We start from the raw sequence: 24,729 nt of genomic DNA, 5'->3' as shown, positions 1-24,729 counted from the left end.
GCAATTAGGCGATTCTTCCTTCTTGGGCCCTTTAAAATATACTGGATAATGATGTGGAAGTTGAACGAGTAAAATTCTTTCTATCTAAGCGCTTGTTCACGCTAATTTTTCTCTAAATCCTTAGGAGGAGTTGTCCTAGCAAGACCCTAACGCGTTTTAAAGCTGCGCCTTCTGTCTACCGCATCAAGTTGCTCTAGAGGTGGCTCGTCCGCACCTCTGAAGACGTGCTTAATAACACAACTACTAATACAACTGCTGAAAACAGACTGAGTGCGTTGAAGCGCGACATCAACCTGCACACGTTCCTCAGGTCGCTAGAGTCCTAGCAGCTTTTTGCAGAACCATAACTATAATAATTATTCTAATAAAAGAAAGCTTCTATATATAGACTGTAATAGGCTGGTGCATAGGGGTATTAGCTAAGGATTAGTTAGCAGCATTATGGAGGGTATACAGTATATTGCTACATATTGCTGCATATTTCAGCAACTGGAAGCAAACCTCGGTACGCATTAGTTGTGTTTTAAGTGGCGCTAAGCTAGCTAGGTGTAGCAGTATAAAACCTAGTTCTGTAGCAAGGATAAGATTCTTCTTCTTTATTAATTCAACACTGTTATTAGACATTTGCTACATGCACTAAGCTACTACATAGACATCTTTTTTATAGTTATAAATATTCAAAAAAAATTCTTTATTAACTATTAAATTAATTCAGCTAGGCTGATTAGCAGGGGCGACATAGTTTTCACATCATTAGGACACGGCCATGGTAAAAAAACCAACGTAAGTCTACGCAGTTGGAAGAAACGATATCATGTGCGCTTGCCTAAACAGGTTCAGGGCGGTCATCGCAGGAGCTAATCTCAACAATCTCGACGACGTGTTATTCCAGAGGTTGCAAGATTCCGTTTACACCAAGAATGTTGTCGTGTTAAAAGGTTAAAAAGACCCTCTCCTATCCGAACAATTCGATTTCGTGCGTCGTTTCAATCCAGACTGCAAACTAACCCATGACTTCGGGCACGGAAAGGGGACTGCGGAGCTGGGAGCTATCGGCGTGTGCTGTTTCACGGCACAATTTCTGTAGAAGACTGGCCTCCTCTTTAGAAAAAGTTGTTCTATCAAATTCCTGATTCCGGAGGCGTAAGGCTCGTAGGCCACGGGTACCAAGATGAAGATTACTACAGTCTGAAAGACGTTACTCTCGATGGATTCGGCCACGTCGATTTCCACGCCGATCCTCTCTCGCTAGAGCAGTTCACAAACGGTCAGGCTAAATTCTTCCATTTCTACTTCGATGATATCATCTATGGAGCCCATCCTTCGTATGTCAACGCCTTCCGCTGTGTAAAGTAACCCAATGGGACTGAGGTGACGGCCAATGTGGGAGATGATCCAGGTCAAAAATAAGGTGCCGAACTGCTAGCCTGGCGTTTATCAACGGCACCAGATATACAATGCCTTGAGCGACGAAGAGGGGCAGGTCGCAGATCATAGCTATTGGGAACCGGCTCGGCATTCTTTTGGCTGGTCAGGCACCAGAATGTATGCTTCCGATAGCTTGGGAACCGCATCGGGGGAGAAACAGTGCCGCTTGATAAACTGCCTACCTGGGAAGCCGACAAAATCTACAAGTATTTCTTGGTCTGGCTGAATCCTGTTATCAGTGAGAACGGATTTCACATCATGCCTCAATGTGTGCGTAAACTTTACTTGAAGAATACTCTGGAGGGAAGGAGACTGTTGTAGAGGATCTTGAGGAGATACGCGTTTGGCTGAAGGCTATTCTCGACCGCACGTGTTGCCCGGAGTACACCCTAATGCCTTCGTGAGAAGAAGGTGATATGGTTGTGTGGGACAACTGGGTAGGGGTCTATGCTTGATCAGAAGCTTCCCTAGCTGACGCGCTACAGGGTATAATTCACACTCCTATCGGGTATCAGCTTAGTTATGATCCGAGATCTAGTAGTACAATACTGTTCTTACGTAGACTGTGAAGTTAGTATCTGTAGTGTATCAATGTCATATTGCCTCTACCACCGCTCAAAGGGCCCAGTTGCTGTCACTGGTTCTGTAGCACAACACGCTTATGGAGCGATGTTCAACATTTTAGTAAGCTTAATTCGCCTATAATAGCACATGTAGCTGCAGCCTCCTAGAGATCTATGCTGGTGTTCCCTAAGTGTAGTCGCCTTGGAAAATACGATTACTCTCCACAAATTCACCGTAAACGATCTAGTTGGCTATTAAGCGGTAAGGGCCACAAACTTATTATGTGCAATTAAGTCAACGTAAGTGTTATACTAATAGGAAATTGCTTGCTACCGAGATTGTTTCTTGCTTTGGAAACAGGGGTGCGTGCCACTTGACAGCAATTTTAATTGTTAGGTTCTTTCATTACACTCTATGGACTATATTAGAAGTTCTACACGCCCCTAAAACTGATAATTTACCGGCCCAAACTCCTGCTCCAAAGAAACTTTGCGGACTCGACATCCTATGCATGATGATGTAGCGAGGACATACTGGACTAACGTCGATTGACTGACCTGGAGGGAAGATACTCACAATTACAGGTAAGAGATAGTCCCTTATTCAGGAATAGGTCTAAATCATTCTGTGGGTGATACACTTCTGGGAAATAAAACATGCAAGTAAGACAAAGTTTCCTAGATGTATAGACTGGGCCTCTCCTCTAAGTACCTAGGTACAACAGTCATATTGATTCATTCACCTAGAGCATAAAGCTTCTTAGGGTTTCTCCAAGTATCACTCGGAAGAAACCTCCAAGATCCACGATGCTTCCTCCCAAACATGTAATGCACGATCCAAGCCGATCCCAAAGGCATTTTTGGCCAATCATTTCCACCTTGAAAGGTTCGGTCACACAACCCAAGTACCATTGGTGGCACGATTGCCTTGTCTTGTTTTCCAGCTTCTGCCTCACACTGCTTGTAGATTGAGAGCAGTCGCTCACTTCCAGCTGTATTCGCTGGAACGGAGTCCATAGCCCAAAGAGTGTCAATCTCGTCCCCAAGATCCGTTCGGAGGGTGCTTCCGAACGATCTGATCATCTCCTGAACTTTGGGGCCCGAGTACCCTTCTGTTGAGGTAGTGGTTGCGTATTTATTGAGTTCAGCGAGCCCACCAGAGAAAGCATGATGCTGTTCGACGTTCTGCCGAAGAGACTTGACTCCAGAGACTGATTCAAATAGTGGGAACATTTTGTCTTCTTCAATGGTATAGTGGTGCACCACCCATGCGGACCATGAGGCAACAAAGAAAAGAAAGTCGGAAATATCTGTAGCACTGATATGCGGCGCCTGGAGATAAATAGCATTCGGTCCTCGTAGCATAGCATTATGGGCAAATGCCACCTCGTTTGCGATGTAATGAGCGGGATGATCATCCTAACCAAATTTCACTTGAGTACTCGAGTACGGCTTCGCGGGACATAAAGATGGCGATGCATACCACATTTTTCGTTGCAGAAGGTGTTTCCAATAGTTGGAAAGGGCCATCGACCCAGGCGGTACTGGCAGTCATTGTTGGAGCTGAAAGCATTGATAGTGAAGACAGAAGGGCTGGTTTAAGTAACTACGTCCTCGACTCTATCACAACTACGTAAAAAGGCCAAGGCGGGAGCGGAATCCGCAATGCTCTTTTGTCACGTCAGACACCAACGCAGAGATGTTGTACCTTCTACGAAACGACTTTCATTGCCCCGGTGCCCCACGCGGGCGCTAATTTGGACACCGATGCGCATGCTGTGCAACGAGGCAAGCGGATATGGGAAGCCAACGCCCGCTCTTCTAGCGACACCCCATCGTTTGAGACCACCGACCCACGGGGCGGTAAGCGAGAGGGCGGAGGTGTTCTAGGCAAAAGCTTATGCTCAACTTCGTGCGTTCGAATCTGCTGCAGAGTTTCGTCCGGAGACAATTCAATCAGTCACAAAGCTGTCCCATCATTTCAATAATGGGACGAGAATAGACGTGACGTACCTCAAGTTCAGATTGAATCTCCACTTCTGCCTGCATTGGCGATTACGCTTATTGCGGCACTGCCAGTCGATTTGTCATATGGCGGCGCTGTCCCATCCGCTCCATGCGTCATCAGCATTACGGCACAGTTCTCACAATACTACCACCTTAGATCACAGAGCTTCGAGAGCGTTTGATTGGATGTGCTAAATTCCACAGAATAGTGGTTTCCTTCCTGCAAGTAATTCTTCATCCGCACCCTCATTATCTGCCAATGGGCTAGCTCACTTACTACCCTGGTCTTGCCGTGCGTATGGAACTTCTCTACTTTCCCTTTCCTTCAACCGGAAATCCCCTGCCACATGCTTCCGGAGTTCTAGCTGACGAGCTCCAAAACTGTGGAGAAACCCGAATAAGGCAAACCCGACTGCAATACGCCACACTATCTGCAAGGAAAGCTCATAAACTTGGGCAATCTCTGCCTGAAGAGGCACGGAGAGATTGGTGCGATATTCAATGCTTGCTGAACCGTATGCGTTGCCTCCGCCAAGGATTCCCGAATCGCTGCATCCGAGACCCGATAGGATTCCCTGTCGAAAAAAGCGTTGAATATCAACGAGGGGGCTGTGACACCCCAGATGAATCCGAAGGATCTGAGGAATTCATACATTCCCGTCGCACTTGCAATCTCGGAGTCTGGAAGCGCTGCTTGTATGGCTAGAAGGAGAGTTATGGCAAGTAAGCCTTGTCCAATGGCGCGGAATGCGAGTCCGGGCTGAGCATGTTGGCCCACGGCGTCATCTGCCTCCGTCCGTCATCGAAGCTCTTCTACTACAGTTGTGAGGAGTCGCGGTGGTAAAAAATGATTCGTGCTATCAGATCGTAACTAGAAGAACGAAGTCAATAATGAGAGCAAATACAGGGCCCATGTAGATTTTGTGCTCAATAGTTCCCCGATCGTTGTCTAGTTGGATGTGAAGTGGAATTGATCACCAGGACGAATGGGACAGCTTCTAGGTACCTTTTGGTGGTGTGTGGTTAGCATCAAGCAGCAGGTGGGTCCGGGAAAGAATAGCCGGCTCCGAGAGGCCAGAAACAGGCCCCGCTCTAGCGCGCGCAAGGGGCGTTTGTGTTACTCAAGCCCGTGCTCAGGCTACTCAGCCTCAACTCGGGATCTGCTCACCCCAACTACACAGTAAGGAGCAGCTCAGGGCAGAACAGGAGCAGCTCAATTCTCTAAACGAGAAGGGAAACTGCTTGTGTGCGGATTAGGACGTGGCACTTGTTACACAGCTGTAGCATTGTCAATTCGCTGGCCTGTGGCCTAGTAGAAAAAGTCGGACAGGAATGACCAGCATAGACGCGGCTGAAATTAAAGGTGAATAAGAGAGAAGTCTTGATAAAATGAAGTTGACGATGGCAGGTCATTGTCTCACAAGGAAGTAGCGATCCGTCATCGGAGTCTCGGCTCGTAGTACGGGTCATAGTTTCTCCGAACCGGGTCCATCCAACCAATTTGATCGGCGCTCAACTCTCGAGATACAATTCACCACCGTTGTCAATACAATCACCGTCGTCGATGATGTAATTACTGCCGTTGCTGAAACAAAATTTTTAGATTCTAATAGTATTTTTGCCTTAACCTTAGTTGTCATTCTTCATGAGCCTGCCCCACCATGGCTAGTGCTAACGGCATCATTCTGTGCTGTCATACTGCTCATAGTGGTTCTTGCTGTTCATTAGGCAGTAAATTAATACTACAATACTCACAAAATCATCTCCTTTTTTTTTTCTTTTTTTTTCTTGCACATCATGGTAGATGCGCACGCGGACTGATACATCAAATTTGTAGCCATGCAGAGCGCATGAGTTGTGAGAGAAGTGATGTATTTTGGACTGAGATACCGCGAGGAGCTATTTGATTCATGCCCACTGCAAGGCTACAATGGAGCATGACGAGACGCCGAGCCCAAGGTTGATTGGGCAGCCCATTACAAATTTTAAGGGCTAGCGAATTTGCTTATTCGGCCCAGCCACCGCCACCTTCAGCTTTCGCTTTCAATGCAAGTCGGAAGCCCCACCTATGTTTCTATCACCTCTCTCATCCCATAATGGATCCGCTTTCCATATCTGTGTCCTGTGCAACACTCGTTGGGGCGGTTGCAAAGACGTCAGCCTTGGTGACTGGGTTCGTCAGGGATGTGAGAGACGCTCGCGGAGATCTAGACGCAATTTCCAGGGAGCTTCTATCCCTTAAGACCGTGTTGGAGCTACTGGCTGACGACACCGCCGATATATCGAATACAACCATTCCACCAACTCTTCAAAATCAAATCCTCGGGATCATCATGAACTGCGACGGTGTTGTGGCCGAGATGGAAGCTTCGCTGAAAAATCATGGAGACTCAAAGCTAGGCAAGGCGGGATATTGGACAGTGGGAGGAGGGAAGGGAGATATGGCGAAGCTGAGGTTTGGCTTGGAAGCTCATAAGTCTGCCCTAGAGCTTGCTCTAGATATGGTAGCGATGTAAATGCTCTTTCTCCATCCTTTCAGCAGAGACTGTAACCATACGCTAATGGTGATTGCGAACAGTACCATTGCGAAAGGGAACAATGCTATAGCCAGAGATATCAAGAAGGACACTGGACAGCTCTGCGACAACGTGACGGCGATTAAGGATGATACAACGCAGATATTGGAGGAAATTGCACGGTTACAAGCAAGACTTCCAGTGGACGCTCCGAGAGGCAACTCCAATTTCATGTTACAGAGGTATCTAGATGACCTCACGAGCTATGCAGAGACAGTTTACGAGCCCTTCTCTGTCGGTCAGTCCGATAGTGCAAGTTCTTCGACTACTAGTCGACCAGCTTCTCCTGCAGTCGAAATATCTCAGAAACCACCTGCAAGCGAACCCAACACATCTGCCTCTTCTCTAGGAAGAGCAAATTCACTCCCTGATGTAACAGTCGATACATCTATCACTCCTTTATCCCCAACGGCCGCACTTCCGCTAGTTCAACCTAGGTCTGATATCCTTCCTGGAGTACCAGGTGCTTCTGGATTTGTCTTTGCATCCCCGACAGGGATACCCTCAACGAAAACAACCACTGGCGCGCCCACCCAACATGAGGTCGAGAATACCACTGCCCATCTCGCCACTTCATCACCACGCCATGCCCACACGGTAAAAGATAACCCGCTGGACATTGGTGATTGCTCCGATTCCCCAAACAATTTGCATCATCACCAACTATCACATTCATCCCAATCGATTAGCCTCAGACTTGATGCTATTCCACCCTCTGTGGATGATAAACAGCCGAGGCCCGAAATGTATGCCCATAGTGCAACTGACCCAATACAAACACTCGGATCTGGGCGTTTGGTTGATGGTAGTCCCCAACTGCTTCAGACTTCTCCTTCGGCGACTGACCGAGAAGCGATCTTACACGTACGGTCTGGCGCTCTCAAAGGAATGCACAATGGTGAACCCAGGGACCGCACTACCCTCAATAATCCACCTGGTAGCCTGCCACAAAGTCACCGCCACCATATAGGAGGGTTGGGAGCCCATTTGATCTCGCCTGATGAACTTCGCCCCTTGAAGGTTCATAGAGAATCGGTTGGATCCGCGGGACATACAGCCTCTCCTGGTAAACCTCAGTTGAAGGGTCGTAGGAAATCAGAAGGGATGGTGCCCCAACTCCCTTTACAGAAGAATGACGCCAGCATCCAGCAAATTAATGGCATGCAGCATCGCAAGGGTATCAAGCACTCTGCCTCTAGAGATGTCGATGGCGAAAGACTACTAGCGGAGGAGTCCAGCCGAGAAATAAATCCAGGTAGCACGCTTGCCACAAGAGTGTCCGACCTCAAGCTCCTTTCAAGATCGGAAGTAGACCCTCGACAATCTCTTCCGGTGGTTATAGATGGGGAAATAAAACCACCCAAAGATCCAATGACATATGATACCGAAACTAAATTACTTCACGAATCATCAGAGCCAGACTCAGGATTGGCAGGCCAGGGAGAAGCTGGTCTGGGACAACTGATACCTATGGGCGGGAAGGGAGATTTCCGCGCAGTAAAGGATCCACCTATTTTTAGGCTGCCATATCACCACGGAGAACTTGTTTTCGACGTCTCAGTTACCTCATCAGTTCTTAGTGTTTTTCCGCCTCGGCCACTACTGGATGGAAAGGATGAGCACACTCGCACAAGATACACTGCGGTCACCTGCAAACCTCGCGACATGTGCCTAGAGAATTATCAACCACGTCAGATGCTCTTTGCTCCACCCAGGAAAACTAAAATATTTATCGTCATTCGTTATGGCACGGCCACCTGGTGGAAGATAGTAAGGCATACTTATGATGGACATGATGGACCTCTTCAGAAAACCTTAATAAGTATCAAAGAGAGCTTGTCTCACGCCGTCAGCGACGGTTGGAAAGACATCTGGCAAAATGCTTTGATTTGCATTTCATACAACTCAAGTTTGCGCAATAGGTACACCGCAGGCACGCTTTCCCGCATTGGCCTTCTCCAGCCTTGGACGGAGCTGGAAGACGATTCCACGATCAAGGAAAAAGCATGGATTCAAATGACTGACAAAGACAAAGCTCTGTATAAAAGTCGTCCGAAGAAAATCCAGGGTCGCCACGTCACATGCCATATATACGAGGTTGGTCGCCTAGTAAGAACAGCGGCTTCTCGGCTAACAAGCGTACAGCACACTTCATATCTGACTGGAAACCCTAATTTAAATTTCTCTCAGCAGGTCCACAATGATGAGAAGGATATACCCCTTCAGATATTACTTTGCATAGGAGAGAAGAGTGATAACCCGTACGGTAGTGATGAAGAAGAAGAGTCTAGGATCGAGGGTATTGCCCGCATCCTGAAACCTGAAGGCTGCATAGTTCTCGATGTCGGGAACGAGATTGGCAAGAAGGATATTGTGGGAAGCATATTGGATTGCGTGACCGGTCGTACAGAGCGCAAGTACGCGGGAATGCCTGCCGTCTCCTATCGCACTTCGAAACTCGATCGAATGTTTCATGGAAGAAAGACGAAGTGAGATGCTGCACAAACGGTGCAGGGACTTTACGCCAGGCGGCCAAACCGAATTCGTCCGCAGGTTTGACCGTCTGATCTCGTCGTTGTCTATATGCCAAAGCATAAAAGTTCGGCTGAGACCGCTTACGCAGATCGGCGTATTCGACGACTGCCGCGAACTTTGGCATCAACTACCATCATGGTTTGAATACCTGTCTTTTTCAAGGCATAGCAAAGCAACAAGGTACCCCGCGAGTCTTTTACCCTTGTGCCTAGACAAAGTTCTGTCGGTGGCGATGCTTCCTAGGCCTCTTACGTTACGATCCGGTTCTAAAGCAACTTGGAAGAGTGTCAGCAACCAATACTTAAGTGTGTTTAAATCGTTGGTCATAAGAAAGGCTCATGTAATAAAGTTATGTTTGTTCTCTTGCTTTCGCTGGTTAAGCCGATCTAGAGGCGAATCTAGCGCACTATTATGGACGCGATTCACGGCTACGAGGTAAAGGAGAAGCCATGATGCCCAGTGCACAATGTATAATCGATTTGGAAAGCTCCGTAACAGCCTGTGCCTCTCTTCACATTTTGTTTTGACCATCCTGAGGTACATTCACCATTACTTTTACCCAACTATCTCTGCTACCTAACCCCTTAGGTCAGCTAGGAGATTCTGCAAGCCAATGTAATCCTAGCCCTTGAAGCAGGTTCCTCTGTACCTTCTAGCGTTCATTAATTTGAATATGCCGTCCCAGACTATGTCCACCATCTCCGGCTCCATGGCCGAGTACATGCAAGTGGAGTCCAACATTAATATTCTTCAATAAGATTATGTTCATGGTCATCTTCTCGATGTCAACGGCTACAAAACCAACGACGAGAAGTCTCCCGTTCCAAGCTGTGCACTTATTTACTGGGCTATTAGTCCCACAGGGTCGTATGCGATGTCCACACCACATCTATTGGAAGTCAGCTTCTTCGCCTTTTCAAGCCAATAGCGTTTTCGGTAGTCAATTACGAAGTCCGCACTAAAAGACAGACAAAATACGTCATGTGCTGGGTCCTTACCGTCGGAATGATAGTGGCACTAAGTGCTTCACGATCCAGATAGCTGCGAGACCAACACCCCCCACTGCTACGTACACGTAGGCCCAATCACCGGCACAATCGCATTAGCTCACCACCTCCCCATATCCCATACCACAGAAGTGCAAACTCGCCCTTCTTAATCCCCGCTATACCTACAACTGCGCTTCCCTCCCTCTCTTCATGTTTGCTTGGGAGATTCTCAGCTCCTTATTTATGACGTTGTCGTTCGAGGATCCACTCTTCCTCTTTCTCGTACCCAGGGCACATGGGACTGAACGACCAATGTAGGCCTTAACAGTTCACGCAGCGCAAGTTAACGGTCCCATACTGCATATTACTGGTTGTCCACCATGTCTCGCCCTAGGCCCAATGTTTCCTGCAATTGGAGCTTCTCCGCCGAACGTTACGCTGTCCGACCTCAGCAGTTCTCCGTGGACTGTATCGCTACCACCTTAGTCACCACCGAACCGTGCTTTCTTCCTGGCCTTCGTTGCCCGAGCCACCCTATCGTGCACATATCTACTCGTTTTTCTGTGCCAAGCGCTCCATTGCCGACCTGTTCGCTTTTCCGCTCCCCACGCCTACACCAGAGATACTTCCGTTCAGTCTGCCTTGACAGGGCCCGCTCTGCAGCAGGAACCAGTTAAGCCAGGCGCTAAAATTCTATTAAAGGAATCTCCAAGGTGAATATCCTCGTCGTCTCTCACAAAGGGGGTGGATGGAGCGGATCCCACCTCTCGCATGAGGTAAGGGTCGAAGCGGGTCCGCTATCCCCCCTGCTTGATGTGGCAATGTTTAGTGCTCGGATACTTTCGTGACACTTAGATTTCACTTGTATTTATGCATGCTGACACGGGCTGGCCGCCCGTATCTGCACCAGTTCAGCATTCGCAATGACCTTCTTGCTACAATCGCACTTTAACGTAAGGCTAAAGTCATGCATGCCAATTGCTATAGGACACATATCGTTGCTATCAGGGTCTCTCGTATGCGGCGTAGTCGCCAACCTGCAGCGCAGCGCCTTGCGATGAACAAGCCTAACTTTATCGATAATGCAGGGCATAGCGCAAGAAGCAACTCCTGCTACGGCCGCACCTTCCCTCAGCCTAGTAGCTTGTCCAAATATTCAGCCTTTCATCCTGTCTCAAAAACTTGAGGTGTTAACTGGAGGCATAATTAAGGTTCTGGTGAGACCGCAAGGCTACAGGGTTAAGGTCGGCTCGCTTGCTAAGACTGTACAGCTACAGGCCCTATAGCCACAAAAGGTAAACCACACCGTAACAATTATGCAAGGTGGGATTGTTTTAGTTTTGCACTAACTAGTTAGAATTAGTAATGGCTTTCACTAGAGGTACTAACCTGCGTAGCAACCATGCATTAATTTGCTTGCTACAGCAGACAAGCAAATAAGAACGCCCTAGCACTATCGTAAGGCTCTAATACTTGGATCTACACCTTTTATGAATACTATAAGTAGTAAAAGCTTAATAGTATCGCTATAGAAAAGAAAGTATAGTATACTGTAAAAAGTAGTTTAGTATGACTAGACACAAAGGCAATAATGCATACGGAATGTTCTAGGGAGGACAGGTTTTGGATATTTAGAAGCAGCGATAGCACACAAACTATGCTGAAATATAGTAAAAATTAATGGGTGCAGAGGGTCTAAGTTGCTGAAAGTTAAAGTCTCTACTATTTTTCTTAGCGCGGCGGGTTTCTCGCGACCCAGGGAGTGGTCTTAGTTCCTAGACGACGCAGTTCATACTAGGTGACTTAGGGATAGCAGTGGTGACTTGAGCATAGGATCCTGCAACATCTACAATGGTACCTTTATCGATAGATCCCAAATCGTAGTTGCCAAAGAGGTGGACCATATTCTGCGACGGCCAGATATCCCCTCTGCCCTTCTAGCTAATGAGATAATTCCTATTTCGGGAGTCACGCCGAAAATTGTCTCGAAGGCAGACAGAGGGTTAAGGATAGGAGAGCAAGTCGCCTTGGTGAGAGCCAAACTGAGGTATTAAGCGGTAGTATAAGGCCCAAGGAGCACAGGTAGCTCCTGCCTGAATATACTTTATATACTAGGCGAGAGAGGAGCTCGTCCTATTGGGCATAGGTGCGGTATCAGGTTCGACAAACGCTCAGGTGAAGTGTGGAAATTAGTCCGTGCGCACAACGAGAGCTCCGCCTGATAGGGGAGATACAGCTGTCGGTGGGATCAATATGATGGAAATTGTTCCAATCGTAGATTGGGGGAGCAGTGAGCAAGACAGGTGAGTCTATCAACGGTATGTGAAAGTCTATGGTTAATCTATTCTTTGGCTTGTAAGAACTCAACAACCGCTGATCGAACATTAGCAACTAACAGCTTCAACCGAGAAAAAGCCACTTACCTTGACGAAATGCCTCTGGGCTCTCACTAACGACCCAATGCCCCGCTTCTATATCAACCAATTCAAATCTAGGGAAAAATCTCCCAATTATCGGCAGCGTCTCATCGGTGACATAATGACTCCTCGTCCCTCGCACGAATAACGCTGGCTTGTTAAACCGCTGCGCATCGGGATTGGTGAAGGGAAAGTCAGCCATGTCGTCGAGCGCATTCGCGAGCGTGCGTACGGGGATGCGGAATTTCAGCGGGTCGGAGGGTGAGGGGCGGATGAGGTTTGTGAGGAGGAATTGGCGGACGGGAAGGTCCTGCGCAGGTCAATTGAGCTCAAAATTTGAGAATGATATCTTCTGCACCGCAAGTAAATGGCAAGGATGGAGGAGAGGCTATGGATACCTTCGCATACGGCTCGAGCATTTCGTCCGCCTCCTTTAAGTCCATCAGCTTTGCTTCCTCAACCCGCCTCATTCCTTCAACATATCTCGGGAAGTCACTAGTGAGCGCCGCGTCCACGGGCGCATTGTCTACTGCGATAATGTTCGCGCAACAATCCGGATCTCTCAGTGCCATTGTCATTACCGTTTTCGCGCCCATGGAATGACCAATTAGCGTTACATCCTTGAGATTGTGTTGTTGAAGGAAGTTTTCGGTGTCTTCAGCGAGAGCGGTATAGTTATGGATTCTGTGGTGAGGCGAGTCACCGTGGTTTCGGAGGTCGATGGCGTATACGGGACGAGATAGATCGCGGGCTAGAGCTCTAGAGAGGGAGGGTTAGCGCAGGTGTGGACGGCGAGTCGATAAGCGAGGGTGAAAGGCGAGAGTGAAGGCGAGCCAGTAGTTGAGGATGCTTGGAGACGAACTTGCTCATACTACGATTGTTCCTCTTGCTCCCAAATAATCCGTGAAGAAATACAATTGGGGCGCCTGTCACCTTCCCTCCGTTCTCATGGTAGTCGAAAGCGAGTTCCAGCACTCTCAGGCTCGTGCCGGCGTGGAAAGAACGCGTCCATCCTGCCAATAGGCGTTGAGAAGGCAATTGTATTTGAGTTTTATGTTTTAATTGCAAAAGTGACGCGTATAAAGGCCGGATTTGCCTTGGTAGCGAATGCATGTTGATTGTATCGAGAGTAAAGAGTGACTCTTGTCGGAGTTCCAGAGAATATCGGAGCGGCCGGAATATTTCCGAGCGGAAAGATTTCGGGAACGTCATCACACATACTGGCTTGGTCTAACCGCTTTGGGAATCTACATTGAAGTACCTCCATTTAATTATTGTCCAGAAGCACCTCAAAAGATTATTCGAGTCCAAATCACCGCAGCCACTCTGATAAAACGCTCATATCCTCTCCCAAACCCCCGACCATACCTCAGCAACATCCTTGAAGAGCTCTGATGACTTGAGAGCCTCCCAGTTTCCATCCACGGCAGCTTTCATGACCTCCACTCCCAGATCTACCAGTTTCTGTGTTCCTTCCCGATCCGTCCATTCAACCCTTGTTGGCCAATATGCGACGTGAACGGCCCAATGCACCGCCATGCGCCGAACCCACTCCCTTCCGATCTCGCTCTTACCCTTTATAGCCTTCCTCTCTCTCACGTCAACATATGAGCTCAAAAACGCCCGACGAAGGCCTCGGCCTCCCCGAAACCGGTCCAATAGAAATGCCTCGCAAGCGAATTGTCCAACGTCTGTAGCACTATTGCCACGACGAGTCATCTCCCAATCCACAACTGTGAGAGTGGCGCTTGTTTCTCTATCCTTAGGCTTGACCAATACGTTCCCGGGCCAGAAGTCGCCATGGCAGACACACTCGTTCTCTGCTTGTAGACGGCTACCGAATTCTTCATTGATGTATTCCGCAAACTTCACATCATGATTATACTCTGAGAACGCCAGATGAAGGTTATGGTATGAGTGCCGGTATATGTTGACTGCAATTGGATTATTCGCTTTGAGATCTTGTTCATCAGTCAAAGAGAGCGAGGTCCGTGTCGAAGTCAGATGTAGCGTGGCGATCCATTCCCCAATATCTTTTCCAATCTCTAGGATATCAAGTTTGTAATCTGGATATGCGTGTTTCAGATCGCGGTCGCCGCCATCCTCGATACACAGCAGTTTCTGCTCTCGGTCGTAGCTGTACCACCCTACGGCATGGACATTGGATTCCGGTAGCGCTTCTGCCAGCATATGGGTAAGGATTTCTAAGGCACTATCTTCGTAGTCCATTCGCGCATGGTCAAAGGCGAAACTGGTGTTGGATGACAAGTAGGGCGCTGCGTGTTTGTAGATGACTGGCGGTCCATCTGTGAGGGTAACACGGTAGACATAGTTGGCTGTGCCGCCTGTAAGGAGTTTGACGTCCGTGTATTCGACGGAGTGTGCGTTGAGGTACACTCTAAGGCCCTCTTCCGTAATGAGAGATGGTGCAGTCGCCATGGCTACTGGGAAGAAAGCTAACAGGAGGACGGTGAGAATAACGCAGTAAAAACGAGGAAAATAAAGTAAGGAGAATTGGTGGAAACTAGCTCTTGGGGGAAGATAATTAGGGAATGCCTCTAGGTCTTGAATAAAATATATGTTGGAGGCTTTTCGGACCGGATTTTGAGTCTAGCAAGGGCCTACCCAAAAAAGGACGATGAATGCGAGATTAGTTCCACTCAAGGCTCAGCTAAAGGAGTCATTTCAAAGTCGTTGCGTTTTGTGACGTCCTTGTGTCCTGTAGAATGGTAGTATTTCATCACAAGGCTGTATAATTGGGTAATGATTCAAAATGAGTCATTTGCCAAGACGAGCGCAGTGAAGGTAGCACTCGCTCCGACTTGCCGAGGTCTAATGCCGCTTTAGGACTAGCAACGCTTGCGCCATCCCTCAGCCTTCGAAACACTCATAGTCCTGTCAACACTGCACCATCTGTCAATAGTCCTCATTAGTTCTCAGGTCAACTACCACGGGATCGATGTTCACCCGGCTCATTCATGAAACGTCACCCCATACTTAGCTCTCGAGTACAACTGGAGCATCTCTCCTGCATCACGTCAAAGACTGGCTGTGATGATATCAAAGGTAGCAAAACTCTAATTCAGCGGGCCTGTATGTATAGCTACAATGAGTACATCGCAAAGTATCTGGAAGTAGAGTAGAGCGCCTATATCCTTGGCATATGCATGTGCTTTGAGCTCAGCCCCGTCCACCTCATGCCACAGGGAATCTTGAGAGCATAAACCTGATGTGTGTTCTACCTGAAGAATCTCCGCAACTCTCAACAGCCTATGAAAGTAAGTGTCTTCGGTTCAATATCATTGATACCAATTTACTTATGTCCAAGTCCAAGCGCCAGGCTTCGGCCATTGTCATCCCATTTCGTGCATTGTACCAACGACCTTCCGTAGCCAAGCGCTGGAGCACATCCTAACTTTTAAATGTGACCCAATCATGCTGCTCAAGACAAACAGAACATTCGAGAAATCTATGGCTCAGTTGAAACCCTCAAGAAAAGCATGGACGAAAAAGAAAAACTCGCAGAGGCTCGCACGCCCATACTTCACGACCCTATCTTCGTTCTCTGACTCCGCTGGAGCCGCAGCCTCCTGGGGCCCCAAATGTGTTCCACCTCAGAGTGACTCCACCCTCTGAATTACAACAGATTCGAAATATGTTGCCGCCTCTTAGACTTAGAGTTATCCTACAAATTCGAATAAAAACTTCCGGCATCTTGTACCAAGATATGGTATCTGGGCATCGGCAACTACTTCTCGGCAGCCAAGATGTCCGCCGCCGATACTTCATTGCGCTTTCTCGCTCGTCTCAAAAATCTCAGCCTGTTACTTATCTGGATCGACCAGGAATGCATACTTCAAGGCAATCCTTCAAATGTAGAAACAAGGCTTCAACTCATGCATGATAGACAATATCACACTTTGGGACGGCCTCTAGCATCTCCTTAGATATGATAAATCGCTTTGCGACTTGCTGACCGTAGGATCATCAAAATGGAGGTAGGACTTTACAAGAGTATTGAGGTATTTGGCCCAGGATGCTTGGTTCACCTCGGACTTTTCATGAACGGTCTTGGGCAACCAATCTCGTGTATCTTATACTAATAGATCCTGAATTCGGCCTTCAAAAGAAGTTGAGCTGAGATGCGACACAAGACCAATGCCTTCCCGTGTCCTGGCTTGTCGAACTTTTCGGCAGCCACAGTTTTCGTAAAGATTGGGAATGTCTAAAACCTTACGAGCTCACGGAGACACTCCCTCGGTTTCTAGCATAATACCACAAAAGAGCATGCAACTCATGCTGAACTGCCTAATCTCCAAAGCAAATAGCAGCAAGACATGCCCTATTCCGCATGCGCCCTTCATCTAACACCTCTTCCCCCCCAAACATCTAGTATTGGTCGGCCCCACAGACTCGAACTGGGATCTCACTGCTAGCTTTCTAATCGTGCCTATGCCCATCCCCGAGAAGATGTGGGACATTGCATCGGGAAGATAACAGGCAGGCGTTCTACCATTATACTAGACCGACGAAATAGTGATGAAGGCGAGAGGGAAAGAGACAGGAAAAAGTTCGATGGTCCATTCAATCGATCTTCTAACCGCATGCGCACGCTCTCCACCCAACGACTCTCCACTTCCTCTTAAATATCAGATTACGGTCGGCCCCACAGAATCGAACTGGGATCTCCCTGCTGACCGCCCACTCGTTCTGGGAAAGGTCCGACCTCGATAGGTAGAGCTATAGACTGGGCACCAGGGGGATGAAAGACAAGCGTCTTACTATTGGACTAGACCGATGAAAGAGTAATAGAGATAGAGGAAGAGAGAAGAGGAAGAGGTTAGCAAGCCTATCCACTTGATTCTCCCATCCACCAGACACTTGCACGCACCAAGGACTCTATTTCTTCTCGAGAACATCCGGTTTTTGCCAGCGCCATGGAATCGAACCGGGATCTCATAGGCAACTATCTGCCTATACTAGGAAATGTTCATCCTCTAGGAAAGGCAGCACTTTGCGTTAGGCACGGAGTTGGACCAAAGTCCACAGGCTTACCTTTAGCCTACATCGACGAGAGAGTGATGTTGACGAGAGGGATACGAGACCAGTTGGAAGTAAGGATGGGCGACATATACCTGCTTTCCTCAATGCTTAGGTTAAGACATGCTTCGCTAGGTGGATATATCCCACGAACAGCTCTAAGCCTGAACGCAGCCAGCCCTCCTCTGTGGAAACACTAGAAAATGGTCGGCGCACCAGAATCGAACTGGGGTCTCCTGATTGAGGCAGGAATCCTTCCACTAGACGACACCGACGATGAGTTGATGTTGAGGACAGCATAATGAGGCCAGCAGGGAGCATAACTGTATCCTACGGGGAGCGACGGCGACAATGGAAGACGAAAAATCATTCGTCATAGGGATGGGATTGAAGGGGATTGTGCCAAATACAGGGAAAGCTCCTCGTCAGGCATAGCCATCAGATGACAGAGCCAAGTTAAGGTATGCTGGGAAGGGGGGATGCGGGGTAGGAAGAAGTTGAGGAGCTGGTAATCTGCAAAGTATAAGCGACGGGAATACCAACTTAGATCTATGAAACTTAACACTATCGATCCCCTCACGGGTATCACTACGGTGCATCACTAGTTGCGGAATGTGGGATTTTAAAGGCGTTGTGCCACATCGGCAAACTCGGTCTCGGGTCTTTTCCGGCAAAACATTTTTCCATCTGATGTGGCTTGAACCCAACAACGCCCCATTCATTTCGGTAACGTTTGATCTCCCCTCACCCCCTTCCCATCATCTCAGAAATCATCTCATCATGCAAGGCTTCCGTGTCAAATTCATTTTGGCGAGCCCTCGTGGCGTTGGTCCAACCCAGGAACGCGCGCGGAAACTAGCGCAAACATCTCATAATCGTGGAAACGAAGGCTGAAATCCCGGGCTGACACAGGACATCCCCACTTTGTTCCTGATCATTTCCACAGCATTGACATGTTTTGTTCGGCCATGGAATTTTGTGGAAATACATGCTCCGACAGGCGAGGCGTGCGGCGGAGTTGGGATGGTGGGTTCATAGTTTAAAACGAGTGGTCCCGCCGGACAGCTTAAGCTCAGTTTTCTTCCTCACTCAACTTCGAACTCTATCTGTTTGTTTGAGTGTTTTCTTGCAAGCCGCTGGCTGCTTCCATTCGCTTTTTGACTTAGAGTTGTTGACTCGATTCCATTCCTTCTCTGCATATTCACTCCTTCGCTTCATACGATCATTCCTGAATCTCTTGCTGCTTGAAACATTGTGTTGAACACCCACTTGCCGTTCAAGACCAAATATCCCCGTCGACGCCATGAAGTCCCTTCTCTTCATGCTACCCCTCTTCAGCCTTGTGGCCTCCAAACACCACCCGCATTCCCATTCCAAGCGACCTTGTTCCCAAGGCACCGTTACCGTGACCTACACGCCTACCGTCACCCTTATCCCCATCTCTTCGGATGCTGCTCCCATTTCAACACCCATTTCAGATTCCAGCTCTGCTCTAGATGATGCAACGACTGTCGTCACATCAATCATCTACGTGACCCCCTCGCCAATCCCTTATTTCCCGAATGGAACCTTCAACTCATCAGCTCCATCTGGTCCAACCGGCCCATCAACCTTGTCATTTGTCTTCGCCTCCTCCGCCATAGAAGATGCGTCTACCGCCGCTCCAGTCGAAACCAACATCCCAACATCGGAAGCAGTAGTGATCCCCAGCTCCTCCGCCGCAGCAGTTCCCTCCGCATCCCCTTCTTCCTCCTCTAACCCAGTAACTGGGACGGAAGGTGCCCTCAGCGGAACCAATTCCGGCGAGGCCACCTTTTACGGCGGCAACGTTGCTGGCGGAATGTGTTCTTTCACCGGATACACTATCCCATCTGGAATCTACGGCACCGCGCTATCCGACTCGAACTGGGCCGGTGCAGGCAACTGTGGTGCCTGTATTTCGGTAAAGGGTCCTGATGGGAACTATATCAAAGCTATGGTACGCCCAACCTCCCACCCTCCCTCCATTTCCTCCCATCTCTCTATACTTTTTGTGCTACATAAACTCTAACACCCCTCCCCCATAGATTGTTGACCAATGTCCCGGCTGCGGCACCAACCATCTCGACCTCTTCCCCGATGCCTTCAGCGCCCTCGCCGCGCCTTCCAAAGGCGTAATCCCAGTCTCCTGGTCCATCGTCCCTTGCGGCATCACCTCACCCATCGTCCTTAAAAACAAAGAAGGCACCAGCAAATACTGGTTCTCGATTCAAGTGCAAAACGCCAATGTTCCAGTTTCAAAGTTGGAAGTGAGCGTTGATGGCGGGAAGACCTTCGCTGGGACGACGAGGAAGGATTATAATTACTTTGAGAACGCGAGTGGATTCGGGGTTGAGAGCGTAACGGTGAGGGTGACGAGTGTGACTGGGGGTGTTGTGACAGTTGGGAATGTGGGGACGACGCCAAGCACGACATATACGGCGTCTGGGAATTTTGCCTAGACGGGGGGGTCAAGCTCGTGAGATGAGCGTATGGGATGAAGCTGCTATCTTTTTCACTTCTACTTCGGAGTTCTAGACGAAGCTCCGAGCGACGACTTTTTTGCTTCTGTTTAACTTCTAACAACATGACCATCTTCGCTTCTTGTATGTATTGTAGTACCACTGTTTATGGTGCCTGAACGTCAAAAATGTGTTGTGGTGAGCCCGAAGCACTTTGGGCTGACCTTGAAGGCCAGGCAAAGAGAAAATTGCCGTAAGAGCTGTATGTGACAAACTCAGCAATGATGGTCCTAGACCCCGCTCAGCGTGTCCAACAGAACGTATTATGATTGATACTTTTCACTTCGCTACAGTCACGTGAGCTGTACAAAAGTAGTAACTTTGTAAGCCGCTACAATACAATTGTGAGGCTAAAAAGTTAAGTTGTAGGACGTTTAAGATAGGCATTTTTAGAGTAGCAATTGTCTAGTAGCTAAAGCTAGAAGTAAGAGCTACAGCAATAGTAAAGAGAATATAGTAAAGGTAGTAGATGTAAGGACGGAGCCCTGTGCCACTGCGCCAATACAACCAAAAAGGTGCGAATAATCAACCAACGGTTGATTGTTGCGTACAGAAATAGTATGTATACCCGTCGCACGTAAGCGCCATCTCGGCCTTACATTAGCTAGCTTTAACGTAGGTAGAAACTATTTCACATTCAGCAGCACAGTGCTAACTTGTAGTATACAGAGGCTAACTGCTGTAAGGTAAAAGGTTAGCTGTGTAAACTCTGCTCTGCTTAGAGTAATTAAGAAGCAGTTAAAAATCGTTGGTTAGTAGATATTAACATATTAATGTCTATTTGCAGAAGAAGCACTAGATAGACATTCTAGAGGGGGTACTCTTACCTAATGTTCTACATGCCTTGCAGAAGTTGTTTAGAGTAAGCTTAAGAAGTTTACAGAGCGCATTGGAAGAGGCCCTCCCTCTACGACTCTAATTGCTACGTTATAACATTTAGTTAAAAGTTGTAAAGTTAAGTAAATTTAGAACACTATGTTTGTGTAACTGTACTACCCCCTCTCTTCTCTTTAGCAGTACAAAAGAACTTACAAAGTAAGAAGTAGTAAGGTTAAAAATCTTTAATTAAGGCATACTACGTCTGTGTAACAAGGTAGGCACGGTTAACCACTTGGCCTTCTCTCGCTTATAGAGGGTTAGGCTAGACTAGAGGCAACCGCTAGTGCTAGTGCTAGCCCTAGCATTATCTATATATATATTATACTATGCGAGAAATACTTAGCTTAAGTATTCTTGTGCGTACCTTTTGGTGCAATGGGAAAGACCCAGGCTTCGACGCGCATCACAAATCCTCTTTAGGCTAAGTTTTCACATGTGATTTGAGAACGGCCACATTGCTCGTAGCTCTTCCCGTGATTTTTCTCCAGCCATTTACCTTACTAGAATTTCGAAGAGAGCTTTGTTCTGCTCGTACTTTTCTTCAAAGTCTTCTTCTAGTGATATCCACCCCTCTGCGTTTGTGTCCAAGTGTTCTCTGGCAAACTCTTGTATTCTGCGCCATTCTTCGTACTGCTTGAACTCCGTTTCATGTCTCTTAATCTCATCATCCCGGAAGGTGTAGGGACACTCACCAGGAAGCCCTAAGCTCTCCCAAGATTGAAATAATTCAATCAGGCATGCGCGAAGTGGGATAATCCTTTCATCCCACGTACTTCCACATCGAAGAAATAGCTCTCGAAGACTCGAGGGACGTTCATGGCATGATACGCTTCTGCATTGTTAAAGTAGCTACTGACTTCATACGCCTTTGTCCATTGCATTTCTAATAACACTACTTAAATATGCTAAAAAAATAATAGATATAGCTTATACTCTAAGCTTTTAAATAAAACATAATACTTTTAAAGTAACATGCTATAGCTATGTATAAAGTTTTTTAAAAAATAATAAATAATTAACATACTAAATAACTTTTATAAGCTAATTTTATAGCTAACTTATAAAAGCTAAGTAATAATAAAAAGTAAGTAATTATTAAGTTGTCAGATTGAAGCACTGTTTCTAGGCTTCCTGAGATGAATGATGGGTTTAGATATGATGTATGGGATGATTAATTAATTGTATTAATTATGTTAATTTATTAATTCTTTTTTCTGCTCTACTTGTGTTGCTTAGCTTTTTGTTCTGCTAATCTAAGTCCCTTACGCACTAGCCCTATGCGCGACTAGCTTGCAACATGCTGCAAAATGCTGCAAAATGTAGCAATTTGCTGCAACATACTGTTTAAGCTTATTGCTTGTACTATGTAGCAGCTTTTGTCAAACGTTCCTCCTGTCTTAACAGTAGGTGCGCATATCTAACACACCCTCTTAGCTTAGACATGCTTTAAGCTAGTTCCTAATTGCGCAACCTTAGTATGCTTCTAGGGCTTCTATTCTTGCTTTAATCTCTTCTATATCTGCTTCCTAACTAACTATCCTCTTTCTAATGTTAACTAGCTAAATTTGCTAAAGAAAGCTTAGCTATTTACTAGCTAAAAGCGCTTTAGTAAGTCTGTCTACAAGCATCTTACTAAAGAGGACATAAACAACCTTAATTATTTATTAAGAGACTTTCTATTAAAGCTAGTAGTTATAGATGTTAACATATTAGAGCTTAGTTTAAAGTTAAGATATTTTTTTATTTACTAGTTAAATTATCTACTTATTATTACACTAAATTATAATAGTTAAATTAGGCAGCTTAACTTATAGTTTGTTAAAAAGTATTCTTATAAACATAGCTTCCTTAGTAACTTAGAACAGTGTAAGTAATTCTGCTTTTATTATTAATGTTGTAACTATATTTTATTTATTTACTTACTATGCAATTTATCTGCTAAATAGTTAAATAACATAGCCCTAAAAGCTCTTCTTATCTAGTGTATTATTTACAAATAACGCATTACTTGCTACTATAAAGTAGTCTTCTCCTCCTAATTAGAGTGCGTATGTCTGTGTTGCATGTAGGTATAGGATGACTTAATTAGCTGCATCCTAATAGTTAGATGCAGGATTTGTGAGAAACTGTGCAAGGCGTGATGTGGTAAAGGCAATGTCTAGTCTTATAGTAACTGCTATAAAGAGTAGAGATCTAATCTTCTGCTAATATTAATTTACTTCTAATAAAGTTGTAAAACTAGATTACAGCATAAGTTTAATCCTACTTATAAGTGTAGCATGCTGCAGGTTTTTTTTATTAGCTAGCCTAGCTATTTTATTAATATATAATGCCTATAACAGCTAAATTATTTATTGCTGTTAATCTTTAATAATCTTAACTCTTAGAAACTATTATAGGTCTTTGCCTTTTATTAGGGTATACTTCTCTTGTAACTAGTCTACTACACGCTGTGCATCTACTTTAGAGCCTTTTCTGTACGCAATAATAAAGTTGTCTACATAGAAGAAGACAAATATTCTAGCTTTAGTTATACAGTAGAGTTTATGTAGGACAGCTAAGAACCTAAGGCCTTTAAAAGTTATTATAAAATAGTGTTACTAAAGTAGAGAAGAAATTTATAGGCTATACAGTGCTTTTTAAAGCTTTAGTATTATATCTAGTTTTTAATAGCCTTTTAGCATCTACATGTAGATATTGCAGTTAATTGCTGCATGTATAAATGTGTTAGTTATGTTGTATTATTTAAGCTCTAGGTTAAAGTGTGTAGATATTACTATTAGCATCTAAAATAAGCGTCCTGCTAGAGTAGCAGCGTAGGTATCTTATGTAGTAATGTTTCTCTGTTAATTGCTATAGACTACTAGTTGCGCCTTACATTTTTGTAATTTATAGTGCTTATTAAGCTTGTAGGTGTACACCTACATACAATCTAGAATCTGCTGTTTAGCTACTTTAATTAGCTTTATCTAGACCTTTGTCTAGAATTTTATTATTTAATAACTATCTAGGTGCGTTCTTTCTACTACTTTAAACATTTTATGTAGAGGGTGCTTCTCTAGTTACTTTTAGGTTAATAGTAAAAGTAGTAGCTAGCTTTTATAAAGTGTCTTTCTTTTAAATAGTAGTCTTATTAATGCTGCTTTATTTAGCGTCTTACTGCTATGCTTTCTTACACTTCTAGATCTTATGCTAGCTATAAAGGCTGTAGCTTATAGTATAGTCTTTAATAACTTTATTTAGCTTAGCTTTAATGCTGCTCTAGCTATTAACTGCATAAGTAATGCTGCAGGTGGCAGAGTATTTAGAGAAGATAGATAGTTATCTTTAATCTTCTTTTCTTAATAGTAGCCTAGTAGGTCTACTTTATTAAAATTTAATATATTATTTATAGTGTTGTCTTTATAAAATAACTTTGTCTCTAGCTAATAACTAAGTGTTAAAAGCTTAATTATTCTAATATATATAGTAATTTCTTTTACTATGTTATGTATAAGGTTATCTATTAGGTTTTTAAGCTTACTACTAAAAATTAAGTATTTGTTAAAAATAACATTATGTGTATAGATTACTTTTACTAGCAGTAGTATTTATACATAGTAGATGTTTAATAATTAGTACTTAACTAGATATTTAATCTACACCTTTAGGTCTAGCCTCTATAGCTTAGATTTATTCTAATATGTGTTATTAGTTATTATAAATGCTTTATAGCTATAAGCTTTTAGATGTGTAAAGCTTAGCTTTTAAATTAA

The 24,729-nt window shown here is 45.7% G+C and overlaps 9 protein-coding genes and 1 pseudogene across 10 annotated transcripts; 3 read left to right on the top strand and 7 right to left on the bottom strand.

Moving 5' to 3' along the window:
• Positions 1-48: 48 nt before the first annotated feature.
• BDR25DRAFT_351958 (uncharacterized protein) lies at positions 49-1,356 on the top strand (the record flags this gene model as incomplete). Its single annotated transcript, XM_033694943.1, has 8 exons — positions 49-68; positions 189-224; positions 272-310; positions 435-505; positions 743-816; positions 855-894; positions 948-1,083; positions 1,149-1,356. The coding sequence occupies 8 exons, from the start codon at positions 49-51 to the stop codon at positions 1,354-1,356; spliced, it is 624 nt and encodes a 207-aa protein (XP_033551258.1).
• Positions 1,357-2,726: 1,370 nt separating this feature from the next.
• Positions 2,727-3,546, bottom strand: BDR25DRAFT_216438 (uncharacterized protein; the record flags this gene model as incomplete). Its single annotated transcript, XM_033684873.1, has 2 exons — positions 2,727-3,410; positions 3,475-3,546. 2 exons carry the CDS (start codon positions 3,544-3,546, stop codon positions 2,727-2,729), a joined length of 756 nt encoding a protein of 251 aa, XP_033551257.1.
• Positions 3,547-4,330: 784 nt separating this feature from the next.
• BDR25DRAFT_160118 (uncharacterized protein) lies at positions 4,331-4,537 on the bottom strand (the record flags this gene model as incomplete). Its single annotated transcript, XM_033684026.1, has 1 exon — positions 4,331-4,537. A coding segment is annotated over one exon (207 nt), but the record flags the coding sequence as incomplete, so codon positions are not given.
• Positions 4,538-6,072: 1,535 nt separating this feature from the next.
• BDR25DRAFT_340892 (uncharacterized protein) lies at positions 6,073-9,439 on the top strand. Its single transcript, XM_033693547.1, has 3 exons — positions 6,073-6,510; positions 6,577-8,671; positions 8,720-9,439. Exons 1-3 carry the CDS (start codon positions 6,095-6,097, stop codon positions 9,065-9,067), a joined length of 2,859 nt encoding a protein of 952 aa, XP_033551255.1. The 5' UTR covers positions 6,073-6,094; the 3' UTR covers positions 9,068-9,439.
• A 2,981-nt stretch (positions 9,440-12,420) lies between these two features.
• Positions 12,421-13,650, bottom strand: BDR25DRAFT_256287 (alpha/beta-hydrolase). The gene is made up of 4 exons (XM_033686401.1): positions 13,378-13,650; positions 12,914-13,274; positions 12,522-12,825; positions 12,421-12,471 (listed from the first exon to the last, which is right to left on the bottom strand). Exons 1-4 carry the CDS (start codon positions 13,626-13,628, stop codon positions 12,440-12,442), a joined length of 948 nt encoding a protein of 315 aa, XP_033551254.1. The 5' UTR covers positions 13,629-13,650; the 3' UTR covers positions 12,421-12,439.
• Positions 13,651-13,798: 148 nt separating this feature from the next.
• BDR25DRAFT_301771 (kinase-like protein) lies at positions 13,799-15,262 on the bottom strand. The gene has a single exon (XM_033689648.1). It carries the CDS (start codon positions 14,952-14,954, stop codon positions 13,854-13,856), a length of 1,101 nt encoding a protein of 366 aa, XP_033551253.1. The 5' UTR covers positions 14,955-15,262; the 3' UTR covers positions 13,799-13,853.
• Positions 15,263-16,447: 1,185 nt separating this feature from the next.
• Positions 16,448-17,876, bottom strand: BDR25DRAFT_351953 (uncharacterized protein; the record flags this gene model as incomplete). Its single annotated transcript, XM_033694942.1, has 11 exons — positions 16,448-16,585; positions 16,616-16,755; positions 16,810-16,879; positions 16,925-16,965; positions 16,995-17,128; positions 17,186-17,304; positions 17,373-17,395; positions 17,433-17,470; positions 17,543-17,577; positions 17,605-17,686; positions 17,710-17,876. The coding sequence occupies 11 exons, from the start codon at positions 17,874-17,876 to the stop codon at positions 16,448-16,450; spliced, it is 987 nt and encodes a 328-aa protein (XP_033551252.1).
• On the bottom strand, positions 16,913-17,045 carry BDR25DRAFT_t15 (annotated as a pseudogene). Its single transcript has one exon. The product of its transcript is annotated as a tRNA-OTHER (tRNA).
• A 768-nt stretch (positions 17,877-18,644) lies between the features above and the next one.
• Positions 18,645-20,188, top strand: BDR25DRAFT_256281 (barwin-like endoglucanase). The gene is made up of 2 exons (XM_033686400.1): positions 18,645-19,533; positions 19,622-20,188. Exons 1-2 carry the CDS (start codon positions 18,859-18,861, stop codon positions 20,033-20,035), a joined length of 1,089 nt encoding a protein of 362 aa, XP_033551251.1. The 5' UTR covers positions 18,645-18,858; the 3' UTR covers positions 20,036-20,188.
• BDR25DRAFT_351951 (uncharacterized protein) lies at positions 20,108-21,836 on the bottom strand (the record flags this gene model as incomplete). The annotated part of the gene is made up of 6 exons (XM_033694941.1): positions 20,108-20,117; positions 20,166-20,370; positions 21,339-21,365; positions 21,408-21,441; positions 21,476-21,776; positions 21,832-21,836. The coding sequence occupies 6 exons, from the start codon at positions 21,834-21,836 to the stop codon at positions 20,108-20,110; spliced, it is 582 nt and encodes a 193-aa protein (XP_033551250.1).
• Positions 21,837-24,729: the final 2,893 nt, after the last annotated feature.

Source organism: Lindgomyces ingoldianus, assembly GCF_010093535.1.
Source record: "Lindgomyces ingoldianus strain ATCC 200398 unplaced genomic scaffold BDR25scaffold_7, whole genome shotgun sequence".
NCBI classification, from domain to species: Eukaryota; Fungi; Ascomycota; class Dothideomycetes; order Pleosporales; family Lindgomycetaceae; genus Lindgomyces; species Lindgomyces ingoldianus.
This window is presented reverse-complemented; position numbering and strand designations above follow the sequence as displayed.

Excerpts from the sequence above, each read along its gene's own strand:
- BDR25DRAFT_340892 (XM_033693547.1), top strand. The coding sequence starts at position 6,095 with ATGGATCCGCTTTCCATATCTGTGTCCTGTGCAACACTCGTTGGGGCG. Across the intron at positions 6,511-6,576 it reads GCTCTAGATATGGTAGCGAT|TACCATTGCGAAAGGGAACA; the intron begins GTAAATGCTCTT and ends GATTGCGAACAG. Across the intron at positions 8,672-8,719 it reads TCACATGCCATATATACGAG|CACACTTCATATCTGACTGG; the intron begins GTTGGTCGCCTA and ends ACAAGCGTACAG.
- BDR25DRAFT_256287 (XM_033686401.1), bottom strand. The coding sequence starts at position 13,628 with ATGCATTCGCTACCAAGGCAAATCCGGCCTTTATACGCGTCACTTTTG. Across the intron at positions 13,275-13,377 it reads AACAATCGTAGTATGAGCAA|AGCTCTAGCCCGCGATCTAT; the intron begins GTTCGTCTCCAA and ends CTCCCTCTCTAG. Across the intron at positions 12,826-12,913 it reads TGCTCGAGCCGTATGCGAAG|GACCTTCCCGTCCGCCAATT; the intron begins GTATCCATAGCC and ends TGACCTGCGCAG.
- BDR25DRAFT_301771 (XM_033689648.1), bottom strand. The coding sequence starts at position 14,954 with ATGGCGACTGCACCATCTCTCATTACGGAAGAGGGCCTTAGAGTGTAC.
- BDR25DRAFT_256281 (XM_033686400.1), top strand. The coding sequence starts at position 18,859 with ATGAAGTCCCTTCTCTTCATGCTACCCCTCTTCAGCCTTGTGGCCTCC. Across the intron at positions 19,534-19,621 it reads GGAACTATATCAAAGCTATG|ATTGTTGACCAATGTCCCGG; the intron begins GTACGCCCAACC and ends CCTCCCCCATAG.